Source organism: Scylla paramamosain, chromosome 31, assembly GCF_035594125.1.
Source record: "Scylla paramamosain isolate STU-SP2022 chromosome 31, ASM3559412v1, whole genome shotgun sequence".
Taxonomy (NCBI): Eukaryota; Metazoa; Arthropoda; class Malacostraca; order Decapoda; family Portunidae; genus Scylla; species Scylla paramamosain.
In genome coordinates this window covers 11,484,158-11,503,726 of record NC_087181.1, presented here as the reverse complement: position 1 = coordinate 11,503,726, position 19,569 = coordinate 11,484,158, and the positions used below count along the sequence as shown (strand labels likewise).

At 40.8% G+C, this 19,569-nt stretch overlaps 2 protein-coding genes across 5 annotated transcripts; one reads left to right on the top strand and one right to left on the bottom strand.

Moving 5' to 3' along the window:
• Positions 1 to 242: 242 nt before the first annotated feature.
• On the bottom strand, positions 243 to 18,779 carry LOC135116498 (SWI/SNF-related matrix-associated actin-dependent regulator of chromatin subfamily A containing DEAD/H box 1 homolog). Of its 3 annotated transcripts, none has more exons than XM_064034004.1 (24): positions 18,605 to 18,779; positions 15,138 to 15,377; positions 13,605 to 13,732; positions 12,930 to 13,031; positions 11,996 to 12,091; positions 11,160 to 11,524; positions 10,224 to 10,403; positions 9,663 to 9,912; positions 9,342 to 9,426; positions 8,910 to 9,087; positions 8,529 to 8,731; positions 7,994 to 8,187; positions 7,495 to 7,636; positions 6,124 to 6,259; positions 5,570 to 5,707; positions 5,266 to 5,376; positions 4,903 to 5,013; positions 4,380 to 4,534; positions 3,736 to 3,880; positions 3,001 to 3,094; positions 2,622 to 2,739; positions 2,155 to 2,337; positions 1,521 to 1,627; positions 243 to 897 (listed from the first exon to the last, which is right to left on the bottom strand). In XM_064034004.1, exons 3-24 carry the CDS (start codon positions 13,708 to 13,710, stop codon positions 863 to 865), a joined length of 3,234 nt encoding a protein of 1,077 aa, XP_063890074.1. In that variant the 5' UTR covers positions 13,711 to 13,732; positions 15,138 to 15,377; positions 18,605 to 18,779; the 3' UTR covers positions 243 to 862. The 3 variants fall into 3 exon arrangements, with proteins under 3 accessions (XP_063890074.1, XP_063890072.1, XP_063890073.1); XM_064034002.1 differs by having other exon boundaries at positions 15,204 to 15,377; positions 18,605 to 18,778; XM_064034003.1 differs by lacking the exon at positions 18,605 to 18,779 and having other exon boundaries at positions 15,204 to 15,412.
• On the top strand, positions 16,966 to 19,313 carry LOC135116502 (basic phospholipase A2 acanthin-1-like). 2 transcript variants are annotated; one of them, XM_064034015.1, is made up of 5 exons: positions 16,966 to 17,109; positions 17,563 to 17,742; positions 17,973 to 18,150; positions 18,659 to 18,780; positions 18,923 to 19,313. In XM_064034015.1, exons 2-5 carry the CDS (start codon positions 17,667 to 17,669, stop codon positions 19,045 to 19,047), a joined length of 501 nt encoding a protein of 166 aa, XP_063890085.1. In that variant the 5' UTR covers positions 16,966 to 17,109; positions 17,563 to 17,666; the 3' UTR covers positions 19,048 to 19,313. The 2 variants fall into 2 exon arrangements, with proteins under 2 accessions (XP_063890085.1, XP_063890086.1); XM_064034016.1 differs by having other exon boundaries at positions 17,000 to 17,120.
• Positions 19,314 to 19,569: the final 256 nt, after the last annotated feature.

The window sequence follows — 19,569 nt, the reverse complement described above, 5'->3', positions numbered from 1 at the left end:
TGTACTCTTCAGAAAATGCAGTTTAGAAAAGCAATCCCGCAAGTTTCTTGAAATCACCGGGATGTGACTTGCCAAAAATGTACCACCGAACATAACCAGGACACATCAGTGGTTTGTTGAAACCCTCCCCCTCAGACTGAGCCAGCCTGCTCCTTGGCCACAGCAGCAGCGGTGAGGAGCCAGCAGAACACAATCAAGTATACACATACATTATCACACAGGCAGGAATAAGATGAATCACATGAAGAGATTTGATTTTATTATAAAATTAAATTACGTATAAGAAAAGAAATACATAATTTGAAAAATAACCAAAATATAGTATTTTTCTTTTATACATCTGCCCTTCTCACAGACACGTGGGGCGGCACATTATTAAAAAGAAATATAGTAACAGTCATAAATACCAGTGTTTAATAAATAAGAGGGAGATCTAGATCATATAAAAGTCTCTAAAATGTGTATGTGTTGTTTCATCCTGCTTGGTCGTCAAGGGTACATCTAATGGGCTAAAATAAAAGTTCCTTCAGAAATTTAAGAATTGTAATTGCCAGTGTCAGTGCAAACATTTCTGCAGCACTGCTCCTCCACCAATCCATTCCTGTGGGTTTGTAAGGCAGCTTTCCAGGTGAATGTGACGCCCCAGGGATTTACTTGATGCCTAAAACTGCAGGAAACTACAATTCATCACCATCAGAGTTGTCAGTGTCGCAACCGTTACCTTGAGAGTCTTCACACAGGGCATCTCCATCCTGGGCTTGGTCACCTTCAGACCTGCCACCCTTTGCCTCTTTCTGCAGCTTGTTCTCACTGCTGGAGGAGGAGCTCGGTGCCTCAGGCTTCACCAGACCCAGCGCTGCCTTCAGTAGCATTCCACATCTCTCTTCTGCTGCCCTTCTGCAAATTTGAGATAGTACATTCTTTTAGTATATCTACCATCTCTGCTGACCAACTGCAAATTTGGATCAATACTTTCTATAGCACATTAAACATCTCTTCTGCTGCCTTTCAGTAAATTTGGGTCACTACTTTTTATAGGATATTAAACATCTCTTCTAGTGTCCTTCAGTAAATCTGGGTCAATACTTTCTATAGCATCTTCTATAGCATATCAACCATTACCTCTGCTACACTTCTGTAAATCTGAGACAATACACTCTATAGCATTTCAACTAAGGGAGCAATCCTAGTAATTCTATCATACTGTATCCACTCACAAGATACTTCAACTCTAACACACACACACACACACACACACACACACACACACACACAAATATACCAAAGCTATCTCCCCAAGATGCCAAGACAAGGCACACAACTTTTAAATTCACACTCATTCACAGCACTTTTTTTGGCCCCTTGACTCCTAACAGTGAAGATAAAAGTACTCCTACCACTCTAAAACAAAAAACAAAAACAAAAACAAAAAAACAGAATGGTCATTTAAGCCATTACACTGATTACCTTGGGAATTTGGCAAATTTAATCAATCTGAGTCAAATATAACCATTTCTTACCTTCCAAACCTGTGACTTCCCTCTCCAGCTGTAACTTTTCCTGAGCAATCTGCAACATGCCTTCCTCAATGGTGCCTTTGCTGATCAAACGGATGATCTTCACTGGCCTGTCATGAAAAAAACAATGCAGTTTACAATACTTTAAAGATTTCTGTGTTTACCAATATAATGTATGAATGAATTAAGCAAGAGCAGACCTTATGTTGCTTTTTAAACCTAGCAGACTAAATAAAAACTGTCAAATCAATGACAAAAAGAAAAATAGTGCATCGAATATAAGATAACCATAAAAATTTTAACAGTACAGATCCAATGTCACTTTTAAATCTAGCAGAGTTAAATAAAACTGTCAAATCAAGTGACAGTAAAAATGGTGCATCAAAGACAAGAAGACCATAAAAATTTAGCAACACATGACCTACCATTACTTTTTAAACCTTGCAGACTAAAACAAAACTACCAAATCAATAACAACAAGAAAATGGAGCATCAAATATAGATAACCATACAAATTCTGTTCCCTTGTTCCTCTCATCCTGACTTCCAAAGTAATAACCATTCAAATTCCATTCTTCTTGTTCCTCTCATCCTGGTTTCCATAACAGAAGTCACCAAAGACATCCCCACCACCCACCGTGTCTGCCCCACCCGGTGACATCGATCCTCGGCCTGCTTGTCATTGTAGGGGTTGAAGTCAATGTCATGGAGGATCACAGTGTTGGCGGCTGTCAGGTTGATCCCCAGACCACCTGCTTTGGTAGACAGGAGGAACAGGAAGATGTCCTCCTCCTCGGTATACTTGTCTATAAGTTCCTGCCTGCAGAGAATGATTAGTTTGTTACATCAAGTTAATTATTGATTCTGAGACTGCCCACTTTAAAACAGAGAGAATAGAAAATGTCATCCTCTTCTACATACAAGTTAATTATGCCATCAACTTCATTATATCATCATTAATAGGGATCATCTTTTAATTACAAGGCACTGGTACTTCCATCAAGTTCATCATATCATTATGGGGGAGAGCTTTTAATTACATCACACGTGTTTCAGAATATTTTTCCAGGTTTATAGCACTTAAAAAAAGTGCATTTATCTTACCTTTCTGACACCTGTGTAGTCCCATCAAACCTCAAATATTTGTGTCCTCTCAACTTTGTGTACTGTTCCAGGATATTCAACACAATGACAAACTGGGAGAAAATTAATACTCGAGATCCTGGAAAAGAAAAGAAAAATTACTTGTATATTACCTGTGTGGGATTGCTGGCCTGATATAGATATTCATTCATTTTGGTTATTTGGTTATGTGCTTTTAAACTGCATAATGAGTCCTCAAAGTGCATAGAAGTGAGAAAAGTAAATAAAAAATTTCAAATCATGCTACAAAAAAGCAGAAACAAAAAATTAAACGAACAACAACTGCAAATAAAACATGTGAAAAAATAATAACACAGATAGTCGATAAAAGAGTGATTACCTTCTTTCTTTAGTTTAGGGAGTAGGATATCCAGCTGCTCCATCTTGCCGGAGCTGAGGATGTAGTCGTTGTCCAGCCGATACTGCCGGATGTGCTAGTGCAGCAGGGAGAGAAAGAGGGGGCCATGAGAACCTTATCTATTACTGCTTACCAGAAACTGAGAGAGCCCATAAGTGACAGAGGAAGAAAGAAAATGAGAGAGAGAGAGAGAGAGAGAGAGAGAGAGAGAGAGAGAGAGAGAGAGAGAGAGAGAGAGAGAGAGAGAGAGAGAGAGAGAGAGAGAGAGAGAGAGAGAGAGAGAGAGAGAGAGAGAGAGAGAGAGAGGAAGAGAGAGAGAGAGAGAGAGAGAGAGAGAGAGAGAGAGAGGAGAGAGAGAGAGAGAGAGAGACCATGAGAGAGAGAGATAGAAAGAGAAAGAAAAAGAGATACTATGAGACTGAGAAAGAAAAAGAGAGAGAAATGACAAAAGAGACAGAGAAAGGAAAAGAGAAACCATGAGAAAAAAAGAAAAAAGAGACTGTGAGGAGAAATACAGACTGCAAAAGACAAAGAAAGAAAAAAGAGAGAGGGACCATAAGAGACAAAGAAAGAAAGAGAAAAACCATGACAAACAGAGAAAGAAAAGAGAACCCACAAGAGACAAAAAAAGAGCAAGAATATAAGTGAGCATTATCAAAAAGATCTTTCTATTCTTACATCATCAGTCATAACTCAATGAATCTTCCTGTGCCTTACATTGTACTGGGAGCAGGTGTTGTGGATCTCAAAGTCCGACATGACAGAGAAGTCCTCCACGATGTACTCCAGGACTGAGTCACGGTGGGTCGTCTTCTTGAGGATCTTAGCAATCTCCTTCAACTTGGCATCTGTGTAGTGTCTCCTGCATGGGACAAAGAATTAGTACCATTACATAACCCAAACACTAGTACTTTCTTAAGGTTATTTTTCTTTAGATATGCATTACATTTGGCAAGACACATGCCTGTGAGGAATGCAATATTTAAGAGATGAGATAAAAAAATGAGATGATTTGGTCATGTAGTAAGAAGAGAAGACCAGGAACTGATTAATAGTCTGAAGAAAATATATTGAAGGAAGATCAGGAGGAAGACAGAGAATTAAAAACAGGATGGAATTATGGCAGAATTGCAAAGGATGGGAGTAACAGAAGATGCAAGGGACAGAAAACAACTGGAGGAGACTCATACATGGCGACGACCTTTCACTCTAGGGAAATGTCAAAAGGATAAGAATTCCTATGAACAGTCACATTCCTCAAGTCATAAAACATAAAGACAAACAATACAGGTGTTTGAAGTCTGCCTTTTGGTTTTGTACTGAAGACCAAGACCAAGACCAAGATCAAGAGCAGCACCAACCTGACAAGTAGTGGATGGTTTGCAATCTTCCTGAGGACCATCACCATGTTGGAGCTTGCATCAGAATCCTTTTCTTTGGGTTTCCCTGAGCCACTGGTAACTTCAAGCTCCTCCACCTCTGTTAACTTCTTCATGTCCATGTTTTCAAATTCTAACTGTGGGTAAACACAAAAACTCAATTAAAAACCTATTTGTTATGAGAGGTATGTGTATGGCAAGTAACCAAAGCTCTGCCCATGTCTTTACTATAGCCTCATTCTAAATCAACATCCTGACAGTCTCTACTCTCATGCTCCTTTCTTTAGCATCTGCTGGCACCCTCTACTCTCATGTTCCTTTCCCTGACATCCCCTGGCATCCTCTACTCTCATGCTCCTTTCTCTGACATCCCCTGGCACTCTTTTCATCTCCAAAACAGTTCCTTATCCACCAGATTTTCACAAAAGGTTTATCAGGTTATGATTTAAATGCTATGCTTTTACAAGTCTGTGTACTGTATAAGGTCAGTTTCCAGGGCACTTACTTGTTGTTGCTGGGCTTTTTTACTGAGGACAGCAACCGTATCCTCATAGATTTGTTTTTGCCTCGCTGACAGTGGTGAATAAATTACTTCATCTTCCTTAAGAGGTAAATCCTGTTTGGGGAAAAATTTGAAATATTAAAACCAGTACAATTCAAGATATAGTTCACATGTTCTTCTAAGTGGTACTCAGCTTTCTTGCTGACCACCACTACATGTAAAGATACTTCAGTAATATGAAGGAACTGTAAGTCAGTAGAAAAGCCTAAATACAGCTTTCCCTATCCATAACCCCTATTTGTAAAGGTACTTCAATGATACAAAGGAAAAGTAAGTACATAATAAGGGCCAAAATGCAGCACCCACCTTTAGGACGTCACATTTTAGCCGCCTCAAGAAGAATGGCTTCATAATACGCTTGGCTTGCTCAATTCTCTCTCGTTCAAAGCGACCTTTATTCCCACTGGTGTCAGATCTCTGCAAAAAACAGCACAAAACATTACCCTCATTAAAAGACTACTTACACACAACTACTTCTGCCTCTATACAACAACATGCATGGAAAACTCAATACCAAGAACAACAATTACAAAAATACAAGTGAAAAATATATACTATGGAATCAAACCATAAGGTAGTCAGAGATAGGTGTGTGTGTGTCCAAACTTACGGGGAACATTGCAAACACTCTTTTTAATTCCTCCTTTTTGCTGTCGAACAATTGTGGCATAACAAAGATGAGGATGGACATGAGCTCCACCAGGTTGTTCTGCAGAGGAGTGCCGGTCAGCAGGATACGTCGGAGAGCCTACAAGAGACAATACTGGGATTAGAAGAGAAGAATGGAGGAAGACAGGATTAGAGAAAGCAGGGCCAAGAATGAATGGAATCTTTTTAACATGGATACATTAGGAACATACAAGCAAGTATCAAATATATATTCCTTGATGAGTGAATGATTGAGATTTTTATTTTATCTATCTATGTATCAGACTGACAACCTCATATAAGATAACCAACACATATACATCCAGGCACACACACACACACACACACACACACACACACACACACACACACTCAAATAATCCTTAAGACAAATTCTAATCTATCTTCACCTCCAGAAATCTCATTACCTATAAGAATAACCAAGACAACACACACACACACACACACACACACACACAAATTAGTATCTATCTTCACCCCTTGAGATCTTGTTACCTTAATCTTCATGAGGTTTTCATAGCGCTGAGAGGCCATGTTCTTCAGCATGTGAGCCTCATCCAACACAACTGTGTGGAATCTGAGCTTTTTAAAGAGAGCTCGGTCCTCAGTACTTGTGGTCACCATGTTGTACCTGCAGGGATAAATAGGTTTGTGATTCATACTTGTTATTCAGGCTTCTTTTCCAGTGTTTAGGTTCAACATACTGGCTATAAGCTCAGCTAGATGCTAATCATAATAATAATAATCTGGAATGTACCATATCTGATGGCTCATAAGACACATGGGCTCATAAGATGCACCCAGTTTTGGCAGACACTGAAAAAAAAAAAAAAAAAAAAGATAAATGAGCGGACTTAAGCTCTGAATATGAAGTGAAGGATTTCACTTGACATTTGAAGACCCTCACATGCATTTAGATCATTATTAGATCCCAATATTTTGCATTTAAAAACTTCAATATTTGCTAGTAGCCTATGTAACAATCCTGTTGTGAGATGCAAACATGTACCTGGTATATGGTGTCAGCAGTGACTGTGAGACTACAGGGGTAATAAAGTTTGTTCATAAGAATCTTAAAAGATAGTGCAATTTTAATTGCATGAAAGTGTGTCATACCTTAAGGAGTAACAGCATCACACTGTAAAGAACGCAGTGAAGCTTGCCTGTGTCACCGAGTTCAGCTCATAACCAACCGCATGTTTGTTTTGGTACATGCAATGCGTGATGCATGGTCACTTAGGCAAATTCTTCCTGACTGGTGTCATTCTATGTGAATTACCGCTAAGTATGACCTATTATATATTGTTACCTTGAAAGAAAGAGTTGTTTTGTGGTGTAGTACCAATCATCACTTTGTTTACATGTGCAAAGATGTCTGGGGTTTGAGTTTAGAACCTCTGTTGCCATAGACTGACCACCAACCACTGCCTCAGTGCTGAACCTTGGCCTTATAGGATGCAGATTAATTTCCCAAGACTTTTTTTGGGGGGAGAAAAAGGTGCGTCTTATGAGCAATCAAATATGGTACACAGAAAAGCATCTAAGTTGGACGACTAACAGAGGGGAGACTGAAGACCTGGAGACAGTGTGTGGAGGAAAACATAAGAAGGATCAACATGGGAATACACTGTCTAATACTGTACAAAGTGGAAGCTCATAAGCTGTCCAATCTCATATAGTAAGGGGCACCGAACCAATGATTAATGATTCTGACAGAGCACTCATTCTCTTACTTCCACAGTCCTTCATCCAACATCTAAGAGGACACAACTTACAAGCTCATAAATGTACAAGAGGTAACACTGTATTCCACATTCTTACTCCAATAATTTCCCAGAGATTGCCAGAAAGCATTCAAATCCTTACGTAGTGAGGATCACATCGGGTTCCTCCTCTAGCGTGCCATTCATAATCGCACAACGGATGTTCCGCCGGTCCTCCTGCGAGCCGTGGTAGTGTAGGACCTCCAGTGAGGGGCACCATGTCTCCAGCTCCCGTGCCCAGTTGTCTGAAATGTGACAACACCATAACACCTCTGGGACTGACACTTCTACACCTCATGGTTCCTTAAACCTTCCCTTATGTTCTCACTTACATACTTATACCAAGGCTCTCTCCAAACAAGGTGGTTAGCAAAGACAAGGCACACAACTTTCACATTCACACTCATTCACACCACTCTCTTAGCCCTTAGCTCCCAACAGAAAAGTTCTCCCACCCTCACTTTATGAGTATCTTAAAAAATACTAAAAAGATGTCATAAAAGTTATCTATACCATGAATAGTTCTTTAATTTTTCTGATGGAGTATCTAACCCAAAATTTCCTGAGTGAGTGACAGCACAGGTGATGGCAGAGTGGCTCACCAAGAGTGGAGGAGGGAACAATGATGAGGTTTGGCCTCTCAGGATCCTCCACCTCCTTGATGTATGCCAGGAATGCAATGGCTTGGACTGTCTTCCCCAGACCCATCTCATCAGCCAGCACACCATTCAGTCCTTGCTCGTGCATCAAGACCAGCCAGTTCAGACCGATGAGCTGGTACCCCTTCAGCTGCATCCTGGAGATTCATAACACATTATTTAACATTTACACATTCTATGATGCCTAATTAGGGGCTGTCTGGAATTCTTGACTCTTTTACTGCTAATGGCAAGTGTAATTATATATTAGCGACCCTAGGCAGTTTTTATTAATTGCTAATTAGACTACAAACACTAAAGAGATTTACTAGATATTCAACACCACCTGCTTGAGTACCATTTTTCAAAATCCTTACCTAAACTTACAGAAGGCCTTCATATCAAGCTGAGAAGAGGCTGTAACAATCAAAGGGTTAACATCCTCCAATAATGTTCTTCCAGTGTGGGAACAAATGATACAAGACACAGAGACACTCACGAGGAATTGAGAGACTCGGGTTGCTTGCTGATCCCTGCGTCCTCCTCACCATTGACGATCCTGGAGACAATACTCTGCATGTCTTTGGCAATATCTTCACACTTCTTCATCAACTTCTGAACACTGCTTCTCACATGCAGCACAGTCTTGGCTTCATTGAGGAGATCTGTACTAACATACTTCTCTGTTTGAAATTTGTGGACCTGAAATTCAGACACTATGTAAGAAATAATAATAGTGATCAACTCTTGTTTTACTAATTGCACTGTTACAAGAAAACCCTTCAACTTTACAGAATTAATTATCAAAATCTCATGTCTCTGTTTATCCCAGTGTTCCAAAAGAGTCTAGCTTTACTAACAGGAGCAGTAAGGAACTAACAATGTCATGCCAGTCAGCAAATGGCCGCAGCTGCACCACCACCTCTGCCTTCTTCTTGGAGCAGCCACCAATGGCCGCCAGCTCCCCCACTGAGGCCTCATTGAAGAAATTAAGCACCAACTGTCGGTCTCCCTTCATCATTGGACTCTCCTCCTCCTCTGCTCCTGACTCTTCATCACTGCAAACACACTTTTCTTTAACCACATTCCCTGTACTTCCTTCACTCAGGAGTCACTGCTTATCCTGACAGGGGATCAAACTCAGCACATTGACAGCAGTATCAAGTACATTATCACAAGACTATTAAAACATATCAAACCTTGATATGAACTCACCTGACATATGCTCTTACCACAATGACAGTCAACAATATCAAGAACATTACCACATCTCCATTTAAACACTGTAAATTTAACCTTGATAAGAACTCACCTGTCATATACTTTGGCTCCAGTCATCTGGTAGTCCTCCTCCTCTTCGTCAATGTCCTGTTCAGTCTGCTTCATAGCAGCTTTGGCTGTAAAGGTCATACAAAAGTTACATGCTATTCTACACAACAGGAAGGTGCCTTTGATATGACACCACAACCAGGAACACAATTAAGAACACACAAGAATGTGCAAGGTTTAAAAAAACGTTACTTTCTAATCCAAACAGCAAACTGGACCTCCTTCATGCAGCAAAGGCTATGTCCAGCAAGGTACTACAACCAGGAACACAAAGAAAACACAAGAAAGAATGGCCTTGACTTACCTTTCCAAGAATCTTTTTTTGCTTTTAGTTTCTGCTTCATTGCATTTCTAGCTATGGCTTCCATTTCCTTTTCTGTTGCTTTCTGTTTCTTCAATTCTTCTTTCTTTTCTGCAGCCAACTTTTTCCTCTGCAATTCCTCCTCGGCTTTCTGAATCTTCTCCTTGTCCCTCCGGTCCCGGCTGATCTTGCTCAACTGCATCATGGTGATCTTGGCATCCCAATCATTGGCTTTGTATATGTCCAAGAATTCCTGCAAGAAGAAAATACACCTAGTTAAGTTTAAGTTATCTATCTTTCTATATACCAAACCAGCAACCCCACACACAATGGCCCAGACAAAACACCACACACTCACACACACATCATTCACACTCTTAGTCCCGTCAACCTGTGATGGAAAGAGAAAGTCTCATGGATCACCCTACCACACTCCAGGAGCTTAGTTGGAGCACAGTTGGCTACGTACTTCCACACCAAGGCCTAACAGCATAACCTGGAGTAACTTAACAAATATAAACACAAAGATGCAAGTGTCCCAGTGAAAAGAAAGCCCAGGCTTACCATTTTCTCAACATAAGGGTAGACCATCTCCCACATATTGATGAACTTGTCAATGGTGTCATCGTCTGGCTTCTTGGAGGACTCAGGGGAGGAGTTTCCGTGGCCATTGACTTGAGGCTTCTTGCTGTCAGATGCATCCTCCTCATCACTTGAAGCAACAATCCTGGCACGCTTCACCACCTGGGATATAATGAGCACGTAACTTACTAGGCTTTCAAATGTTGTGACATAAGATCCAACGTACATCTACAATAATCCCTTGGCTTTCTAAGTGCTATATTGAGGTAAGACCCAACACATACCCAAATTACTACTCTCTCAAAGTGATATATTGAAGTAGGATGCAACACATATCTATTTCAGTTACAATGCTCTCAAAGTGCTATGCTGAGATGAAACCTGGAACACATCTACTTTAATTATTAGGTTCTCAATGTGTGATGTTGAAGCATGATCAGAAAACACATATTCTTTTAATACAAGGCTTTCATTGTTATGCTTAGGTGAAATTCAATGCATACATCTACTTTTAGCTACTTAACTTACCTACTCATGTCATAAACTCAGATACCACAAAGCATTTCCCTTCTTTAACCACTCAACACTAAATCTCACCAAGAAAAATTGAAACTGAAAATTGTTTACCTTCAAATGAGAGATTCAACACAATGTAACACTCATTCTTTCACCACTAAGCACAACAAACAACTCAGCTCTTTCACTGAGATACAAAGCAATTAACACCATCAGAAGTAACACATGAAATCTTTATAAGCATCTACAAGAAAGTATGGGATTAAAAAGAATAGATTTTGCAATTTCTATGCAGTTTAAAGATGGGAGGTGGCTGTAGAACTAGTAAACATGTCTCAGAGTAATATAAATTAAGGAAAGATGCATCAAATAGCTGTCAAAAGGTTAACCAACAGAACCAACCCGAGTGTAAAAGAAAGGACTGTCTTGGCTGTCATCCAGGTCTGAGGAATTGAGAGTCCTTTTGGTTGGCGAGGTCTTGCTGATTAGAGTCTTCATCGACATGCCACCCAGGGGACTCTCTGAGGACGACTCATCATTGTCAGCCTCATTGGGGCTCTCCTCCTCCTTCCCTTCAGGACTCGGAGCTCCAACAAAGAGTGGCTTGGACAAAGTGCGCACTGATATGGTAGTGGTGGGTTTCTGCACCACCGTCTTCAGTACCGTCTGCTGTGTGCCTGACGTAACGGTGGTCCTGGTTATGTTGTTCAGTGGTCTTTCAGCACTTAGTTTCCTCTTAAATATTGGGCTTAGCTCTCTGTCACTTTCTGCAAGTAAATGATGCAAGTAAACAGTCAGAAGCAATAGTGGATCCCATGTCTGCTGAGACCTTGGACATGACATAAGGAAGTACAAATAAACTAGCAAATTCTATACCTCAAACATAAAGGCTATTCTATATATCTACCTATCTATATGCCAGGCTAATTCCACTGAAAGGAGGATACCCAAGAAAGAATTCCACACCTTATACCTTGTCATATGTACATAAATCTATCTATATCCCAGGCCAACAACACTCATGATGGGGAATACCCAAGACTAGACAACCAAACCCAAACACAATCTCTCTCTCTCTCTCTCTCTCTCTCTCTCTCTCTCTCTCTCTCTCTCTCTCTCTCTCTCTCTCTCTCTCTCTCTCTCTCTCTCACAACCAAAAGCACATCCTATAAGTGAATTAAAACCATATCTTAGCCTCTGGACTGCTACTAAATAAAACTAGATACCCAAGTTCTTACCCTTCAATGAGTTCTTGGTGTCATCTTGGCTCTGAGACGATGTGTTTGTTTTCACACTGGATGAGGAATTAAACACTGGACTGCTTGAACGATCGGCTGGAGATGTGAGGCCAAGAATTAATGAACTGTAGCAATTACTTCAAAAAGAGATGCATGTAATAGGGATGGTCATGTTGGTGTATTGTGCTGATATAAAGACAAGGTGTAAATGTGTTCAAGGTTTTTACAATGGATGAAGAGCTTATAAGTAGACTATTTAAATGATCTGCTTGTAAATGCGAGGCTAAAAAATTAATTAACTAACAACTGCAATTTTCAAAATATTAAAGTGATGGTTTTGTCACTATATTCCACTGACACAAAGATATCAATTTGAATCTCAGTATATCATCTTAAAGTACCTCTCATTTAATGATATGTAATGATACACTGCCCGAGGAACAGCCACCTGTTTGAGATAAATAATGGTGATAAAGGCATTTTTGGTGGTGGTGGTGGTGGTATAAATGATGGTGGAAGTGGTGATGATGGTAGTACTAGTAATGAGGATGAAGATGATAATGGTGGTAATGGTGGTAGTATTGATGCTAGTAGTTGTGATAGTGATAATGATGGTGATGATGGAGGTGGTGATAATACTGATGTTTGTGATCATGGTGGTGGTTGTGATGGTGACAATAATAGTACTGATATTAGTTGTGATGGTGATGACAGTAGTGGTGGTGGTGGTAATGGTGATGATAATACTGATGTTAGTGGAGGTGGTAGTATTGTGGTGGTGATATGATAGTAGTATGATGGTGGTGGTGTCAGTGATGGTAGTGATGGTGGTGACAGAAGTGATGATAACATGTAATAATGCTGTGATGATAGTGGTGACAATGACAGTGATAGTGATGGTGGCGGTGGTAGTGGTGGTGGCACTGGGACTCACCGTCAATGCTGCTGGTGGTGCTGATGGGCGATGAGGAAGGTTTGGATTCTTTACTCTCCTCTGATCTTTTGTTCTCATTACGAAAAAATCTCAGAAGAGAAACTAAAAAAAAAATGCAACAAAAAAAAAAAATGTCAAAAGAAAATCCCTCTACATCCAATGCTAAGACAGACAACAAACAGTGAGAGCACAGAATGAATACAATTATGGTCATTATTATTATCATTTTATCTTGTTTATTAATTTCACATAGGAAAAAAAAACTGCCTGTCAACTAACATGAGTGAGTAAAAAAGCTCAAAGCAATCTTGCAATATCAAGCAATAAATACAAGAAAAAAATAAATAAATAAAAAAGTAAGCCACAACTACAAATAAAATAATTGATTGATGCAAATGAAACAAAACTCACACAAAGCTAACAGCATTATAAAACCTACACTAATCTACCAAATAAAATATAGCTATTGTCTTTTCTTATATTAATTTTTTGTCCAGATATAATCCCATCATAAAAAAATAAAGCAAACAAGAAAACCAAGGAACCACATAAAATATAAAACAAAAATACATCATTCTAATTACAAAACACAAGAAACACAAGAACACATCAATCCAATCACTACATCAACAAGACAACTTTCTGGACACTGACAAAACACAGAGCAAGATTCACCTTGTCCTTTGCCCTTCCGAAAGTTCCGAAGTCCACCTCCTGTTTTCTTCTCCGAGCCATTTGTGCTGCTTGTTACGCTGCTGGTGCCGGCACTGCTCTCGTCCATGGTGCCACAGCTTGCCTCACACCTGTATGGAAACAGAACACTTTACAACAGAGAACAGGAAACAGAAAAGTAGATAAATGGCAAAGAGAAGACCAAATAGAGAAAACAGAAAACCATTTAAGAAAAAAACAAAAAAAAACAAAGCCAAACAAAAAATATAAAGAACCATATGACATACAGAATAAATACATACATGGTACCTAACACTAATTAGAGGCCCCAAAATACCCCAGTCATAGTAACTGCCACATATCAGTCTCCAGGCCATTACAAAACCTCCAGGCATTACATAACCAAAGCGAACTAAATATAAGGTTAGGTTAGGTTAAGTTAGGGTTAGTTTCCTTAAGGTGTGGTCTAGAGAGGGCCCAGCCAAGACAAATGGGTTAGGTTAGGTTAGGTTAGTGTCCTGAAGGTGAGGTCTAGGAGGGGTGAAGTCCCCTAATTAGGCACAGACCACCCCCTCCCCAATTAGCAAGGTTAGTGACTTCATAAGGTTAGAATAGCAAGGGGAAAGAGGGGGTATGGGGGCAGATATTCCGTTTGTTGAATATTTTTTTAGAGAATTTCACCAAAAGCGGCATTATCTTAGACTTTCAAATGTTTCCCAAAGTTTGCCTATTCTGACCTCCCTCACCCTAACAGCCTATTCTAACCTCTCTCACCCTAACAACTCCAGCTTCCCATCAAGTCCCCACGCTTGCTTATCTTGGAGAGGGGCAGCAATACATAAGCCACTATTGGTCAGATTTACCATAATTAACATTATAATCCCAGTTAACCTAAACACCTCTCGGGTAACCTAGCTAGGATGGTGCCGTGCCCTGCTAGGAACACATTATCTTCAAGTGAACCACATGAGAATATTACAGAACCCAGTGCATATCCATGAATCCTGCTTTAACACAACACACCAGCCATTAGGGGAAGCAACACACCTGCAAAACTCCTGGATACCTGATATACAGCTGATTATGCAACACACACACACACACACACACGACAGCATTAGCCAACTATACATTACAGCAACACAGAACATTCAAAGAACACAAAGAAAAAAAAATACACACACACACACACACACACACACACACACACACACACACACAGTACTGAAGCACACACTATACCCCTCACTAGACCACATTTGGCACACCAATTAACTCTTATTAGCATACCCAGGTGAAAGGGAAACAGATACCCCAGATCGGAGAAAAGGAAGAGCAGGTGCGGAAGGAGGAAACGACGAGGCGAAAGAACAGGTGGAGGAAACGAAAAATGGGAGAAATTCACTATTTTACATCGTTCTTCAATTACACTGCCTTATAACATCATTTCTCTACCTGAGCGGCCACGTACCACTTAGCACAGTGCGTGGTGAGGCATAAGGAGGGAAGGTAACACAGGTTGAAGGAGAAACTCACCATTTTACACCATTCTTACATCACAGAGGGTCAAAACACCTCATTTCTCCACCTCCAGCCACTTACCAGAGTGTGTGGAGGGCTGGTGTGGAGTGTGGAGGTGTGGGGTGGTGTGGGTAAGGTGAGGGGGAAGGTGCGTGCAGTGTGCCGGGTCTCACACACTCACACAGACACACAGCTCACAGCAGCTGATGTCTTCCCGTTCCCGCCAGCCTCCCGCCGCCTCGGAAAATACTTCCCCTGCTCTCACAAAGAAGAACAGCTTGTGTTATTTTAGTTTTAACGATTCTTCCAGTAATTCTACATATATTAGTCTTAGCAATTTTCTTTTTCCTTCTCCCCACGTGTTTCCTCTCTCTCCTTCCTTGCACTCACAAAGAGTTTGTTATAATATATTTATGTTTATGATTCTTCTACTGGTTCTAGCTTGTCTCCATACATGAATCGTAGCCATATTCTTCTCTTTCTCTTCCTCATTTCTCTCTCCTCTCCTTCCCTTCACAAAGGAAGGTTTTTCATTATATTTTTGTTTATTATTCCTTCACTGATTCTAGCTCGTCTCCATACTATAGTCTTTCTTCTCCTCCTACTTTTCCCTCTTCTTCCCAGAAAATACCTCTCTTGGTATCACAGAGAAAATTTGGTTAATTTTATTCTTCTGCTAATGGCTTCTCCAGTGGTCCTAGCTCCATACACTATCATTGCATCCTCCTGCTCCTTCTCTTTCTCTCTCTCCTTCCTAGAAAATATATTATAACTCCTTTGGCCTGACATAGGAAAGCTAGTTTACTTCATTCTTCTGTTGATAGTTACTCCACCTTATCTCCATACACTACTCAGCAACATTCTCTCTCTCTCTCTCTCTCTCTCTCTCTCTCTCTCCTCCCCGGAAAATACATCCCACTGTCTCTCTCTCTCTCTCTCTCTCTCTCAAAGGAAATAAGTTTAATTTAATGTCTCTCTCATCTAATGCATATGAGTGATCACCGTACACTAGCCATACCTAACACAAAATAAATAATATACTGACAGTTCTATAATATTGTCAAATAGATGGATGGATGAGAAATGGAAACACGGGCGGGCGTCATTTTTATGTGAAGGCTCTAATGGCGCCATATTGGTAAGTGCAAAGAGCGCATGACAAGAGGGAATCGTCGCTTTCATCAACCTCAAAGTGCGCCTTTAAATCCCGCTCGTTGAACCCTTCCTGCTGATTAGATACAAGACCGCCACCGGTTATGAGATGAAGGGAGTGGAGGTGAATTGTGAATTATGGCAGGGATATGTAGAAGTTAATGGTGTGTGTGTGTGGCAGGAGGGTATATTAGGTGATAGATGGAGTGTTGGAATACGAGAGAGAGAGAGAGAGAGAGAGTGTGTGTGTTTTGTTGTAAACCTACTTCTACTACTACTACTACTATTACTACTACTGCTAAGCCGCCACATACCATGGCATAATAAACAATAATCTCGGGAAGTATTATCTCTATCTCACTGATTATCAAAACACACAGACCAACGCTGCATCTATAACTCACCTCCTTTCATCTCCCGTGACCAAATGGCCCGTATTCTGAAACGCTTCTGCGCCGCACCTCCACAACTTGCAAAAGGCTCTAGTTGAAGTAGCACAGATTTTCGAGGTTGCTTTTATGGTTTTAATGGCAGATTATTAATATATCCACACTATTAACAGGAAAAACACCCTTGATAACCCGGCTAAGCATCTTTGTGGCGTTGGAAAATAGTCATAGCAGGAGGGAGAGAGAGCAAAGCGTTTCTGAATACGGGTCTAGAGTTTACAGCGCTACATAAGACCCGGGTGAGGTAACACGTGGTGCATGGTTGTGACGTAACCGTGTGGCCTCTGTGATAACTTTGAAGTGTTTGGGTAGTCGGTGCTGTTGATGCCCTCAGTGTGTGCGTTGTGCTACCACTGACTTCCTGATCTTCATAACTCACTGTACCGGTAGGACTGAGGTGCTGAAGTGATGTATATAAGGAGACTGGATGGCTAACTAATCAACTGGGTGGATTGTTGGATGAGTGTTTGATTGATTGGCTGGTTGACTGGCTGATTGACTGGCTAGGTGGATGATTGTGTAACTGACTGACTGACTGGCCGGCTGACTGACTTGCTGGCTGACTGATTAGGTAACTGACCGGCTGACTGGCTAATTGTTTGCTGATTGACTGACTAGCTGGATAACTGGGAAACTGACTGACTGACTAGTCGATTGACTGAGTGGCTAGCTGACTGGGTGAGTAACTAATCAATTGCCGTATTCATCAGGAAATGAGAAAGTGAATATTTGTGTGGCTAGCTAGACAGAAGGAAAGAATAGAGACATCGACTGTTACTATAACCGTCTCTCTTAAGCAAAAGCGCCAAATTAAGGGTCATCTTGTCCATTTCAACCAGGAAAGTGCGGAAAGTGAGCTGAGAGAAGACAGAAGGGGGAAAGAGGAAGAGAAATCACGGTAGACGGAAGAAGAAACGACACAACGATAAACGAAGCGAACAAGATGAGTGACAAATTTCCGCTGCTCTCGTTTCTTCTTCGTCTCGTCTTCGTTACGCTGCTCTGCTTCTGCGCCGTAGGTGAGAGAGAGAGAGAGAGAGAGAGAGAGAGAGAGAGAGAGAGAGAGAGAGAGAGCTAAACCATATGTCCCTCTTACATAAAAAAAAGAATGAGTAAAAAATATAAATGAATGAATTAATGAAACAAAGAAATAAACTATTAACTACTCTAACTAACAAAAAAAGACAAAAACAGAAAGAAGGAAAGGAAGAAAGAAAAAACACTTAAGTAACATTCCCACTTCCAACAGAAGGAAGAAGCAGACGTGACATAAATACATCACATCTTTCCCGCAACCGTCGCTCCATTGGCCAGTTTGGAGACATGATAAGGCTTGCCACTCAACGCGAGGCACTTCTTTACAACAACTACGGCAATCACTGCGGCACTCAAAGCGGAGATAGGCCCGTGGTGGATGAAGTAGATAGGTTAGTCCGCCTTGAAAATTCCTGAGAGAACCTTGCGTAGAAAACGGTAGTCAGAAAGTTTTTTTTAGGGGTGAGTGTGGGAGTTTTTTTGGGGTGAATAGAACTTTTGATGGGGAATAAGTGAAACTTTGAGGGGTAATTATGAAACTTTTAGCCGTGATTATGATTTTTCTAGGGTGTGACTATCTTTTTTAACTTTTCTTTATTTTTATTTTGTGAGAAAATAAAAAAAAAATTTGTTTGAGATTTGACGAGAGAGAGAGAGAGAGAGAGAGAGAGAGAGAGAGAGAGAGAGAGAGAGAGAGAGAGAGTTTTCCTACTATACAACTTTTCAAACCTGCCCCTCCGCCTCTCTCTCTCTCTCTCTCTCTCTCTCTCTCTCTCTCTCTCTCTGTGTACAAAAAAAAAAACAATAACACGAGAAAATAAAATAAAAAACACACACAAAACTTACTAATCAACACGACCTGCGTCATGTAATACTGTACAAGGTGATGCTGTGTTCCAGGTGTTGTAGGACTCACGACAGGTGTTACGATACAATCAAGGCGGGCGTGTGCTCCTCCTCCTGGTTTGGGCCGGGCTTCGTCAGGTACTCTTGGTCCTGGAACGGCACACACCTTCTCTGTGGTACGTCATTTATATGGTTATCAATCACTGGTTTGTTGTTTTCATGTTTTTTTTTTTTTTTTTTTTTTTTTTTTTCTATACCTGCACTTTTCTTTTTCTTTCAAGTAATTTTCAGATTTAGTTAGTTTCCTCGTCTTTACAGGGGCAGACAACTTGGGGTGCAGAGCGGCGGCGTGCGAATGTGATGCCGCGGCCGCCTCCTGCTTCGCCAGACACCCATGGAACGCCCAACACAAGAAGGCCTCCATCTGGGACTTCCTGGCGTGACGGGCGCTGGGCAGGTGTGGAGGGACGGCTGGCTGTCTGACTGACTGACTGATTGGCTGATTGATTGGCTGGCTGGCTGATTGGTTGATTGGCTGGCTGATTGACTGACTGACTAATTGGCTGACTCATTGACTGACGGATTGATTAATTGGTTGACTTATTAACTGACTGATTGACTGACTGACTGACAAACTGATAGTATATTGACTCCCACAGTTAACGAACAAATGAAAAGAGTACCTAAATAAACTAATAACATAAACGCATATTGCATTTCACTTTTAAACCAACCTTGCTGAGTGGATCCTAACTTAAGCATCCCTTTGCTCTATCACTTTCGTGCATACCCTCTTTACGAAACGCATTTCTACACCTCAGCTATACCCTACTATATTCACATCCTTTATCTATCATTTCCCCCTAGTTAGGTCGCAGAAACAAACACGGGGACAGCAGCAGTGGATGTCTGAGTGAAGGGACCAGTGTACCCTTGACGAGCAATATCCCTGACACATGCATACC

What these genes read in the sequence shown, in the direction of transcription:
- LOC135116498 (XM_064034004.1), bottom strand. Translation starts at nt 13,710, where the DNA reads ATGGACGAGAGCAGTGCCGGCACCAGCAGCGTAACAAGCAGCACAAAT. An exon ending in GTCCTTTCTTTTACACTCGG is followed by an intron (nt 10,404 to 11,159) that starts GTTGGTTCTGTT and finishes ATTATATCCCAG; the next exon opens with GTGGTGAAGCGTGCCAGGAT. An exon ending in TAAAATGTGACGTCCTAAAG is followed by an intron (nt 5,014 to 5,265) that starts GTGGGTGCTGCA and finishes TTCCCCAAACAG; the next exon opens with GATTTACCTCTTAAGGAAGA.
- LOC135116502 (XM_064034015.1), top strand. Translation starts at nt 17,667, where the DNA reads ATGAGTGACAAATTTCCGCTGCTCTCGTTTCTTCTTCGTCTCGTCTTC. An exon ending in GCTCTGCTTCTGCGCCGTAG is followed by an intron (nt 17,743 to 17,972) that starts GTGAGAGAGAGA and finishes CACTTCCAACAG; the next exon opens with AAGGAAGAAGCAGACGTGAC. An exon ending in CGGCACACACCTTCTCTGTG is followed by an intron (nt 18,781 to 18,922) that starts GTACGTCATTTA and finishes TCGTCTTTACAG; the next exon opens with GGGCAGACAACTTGGGGTGC.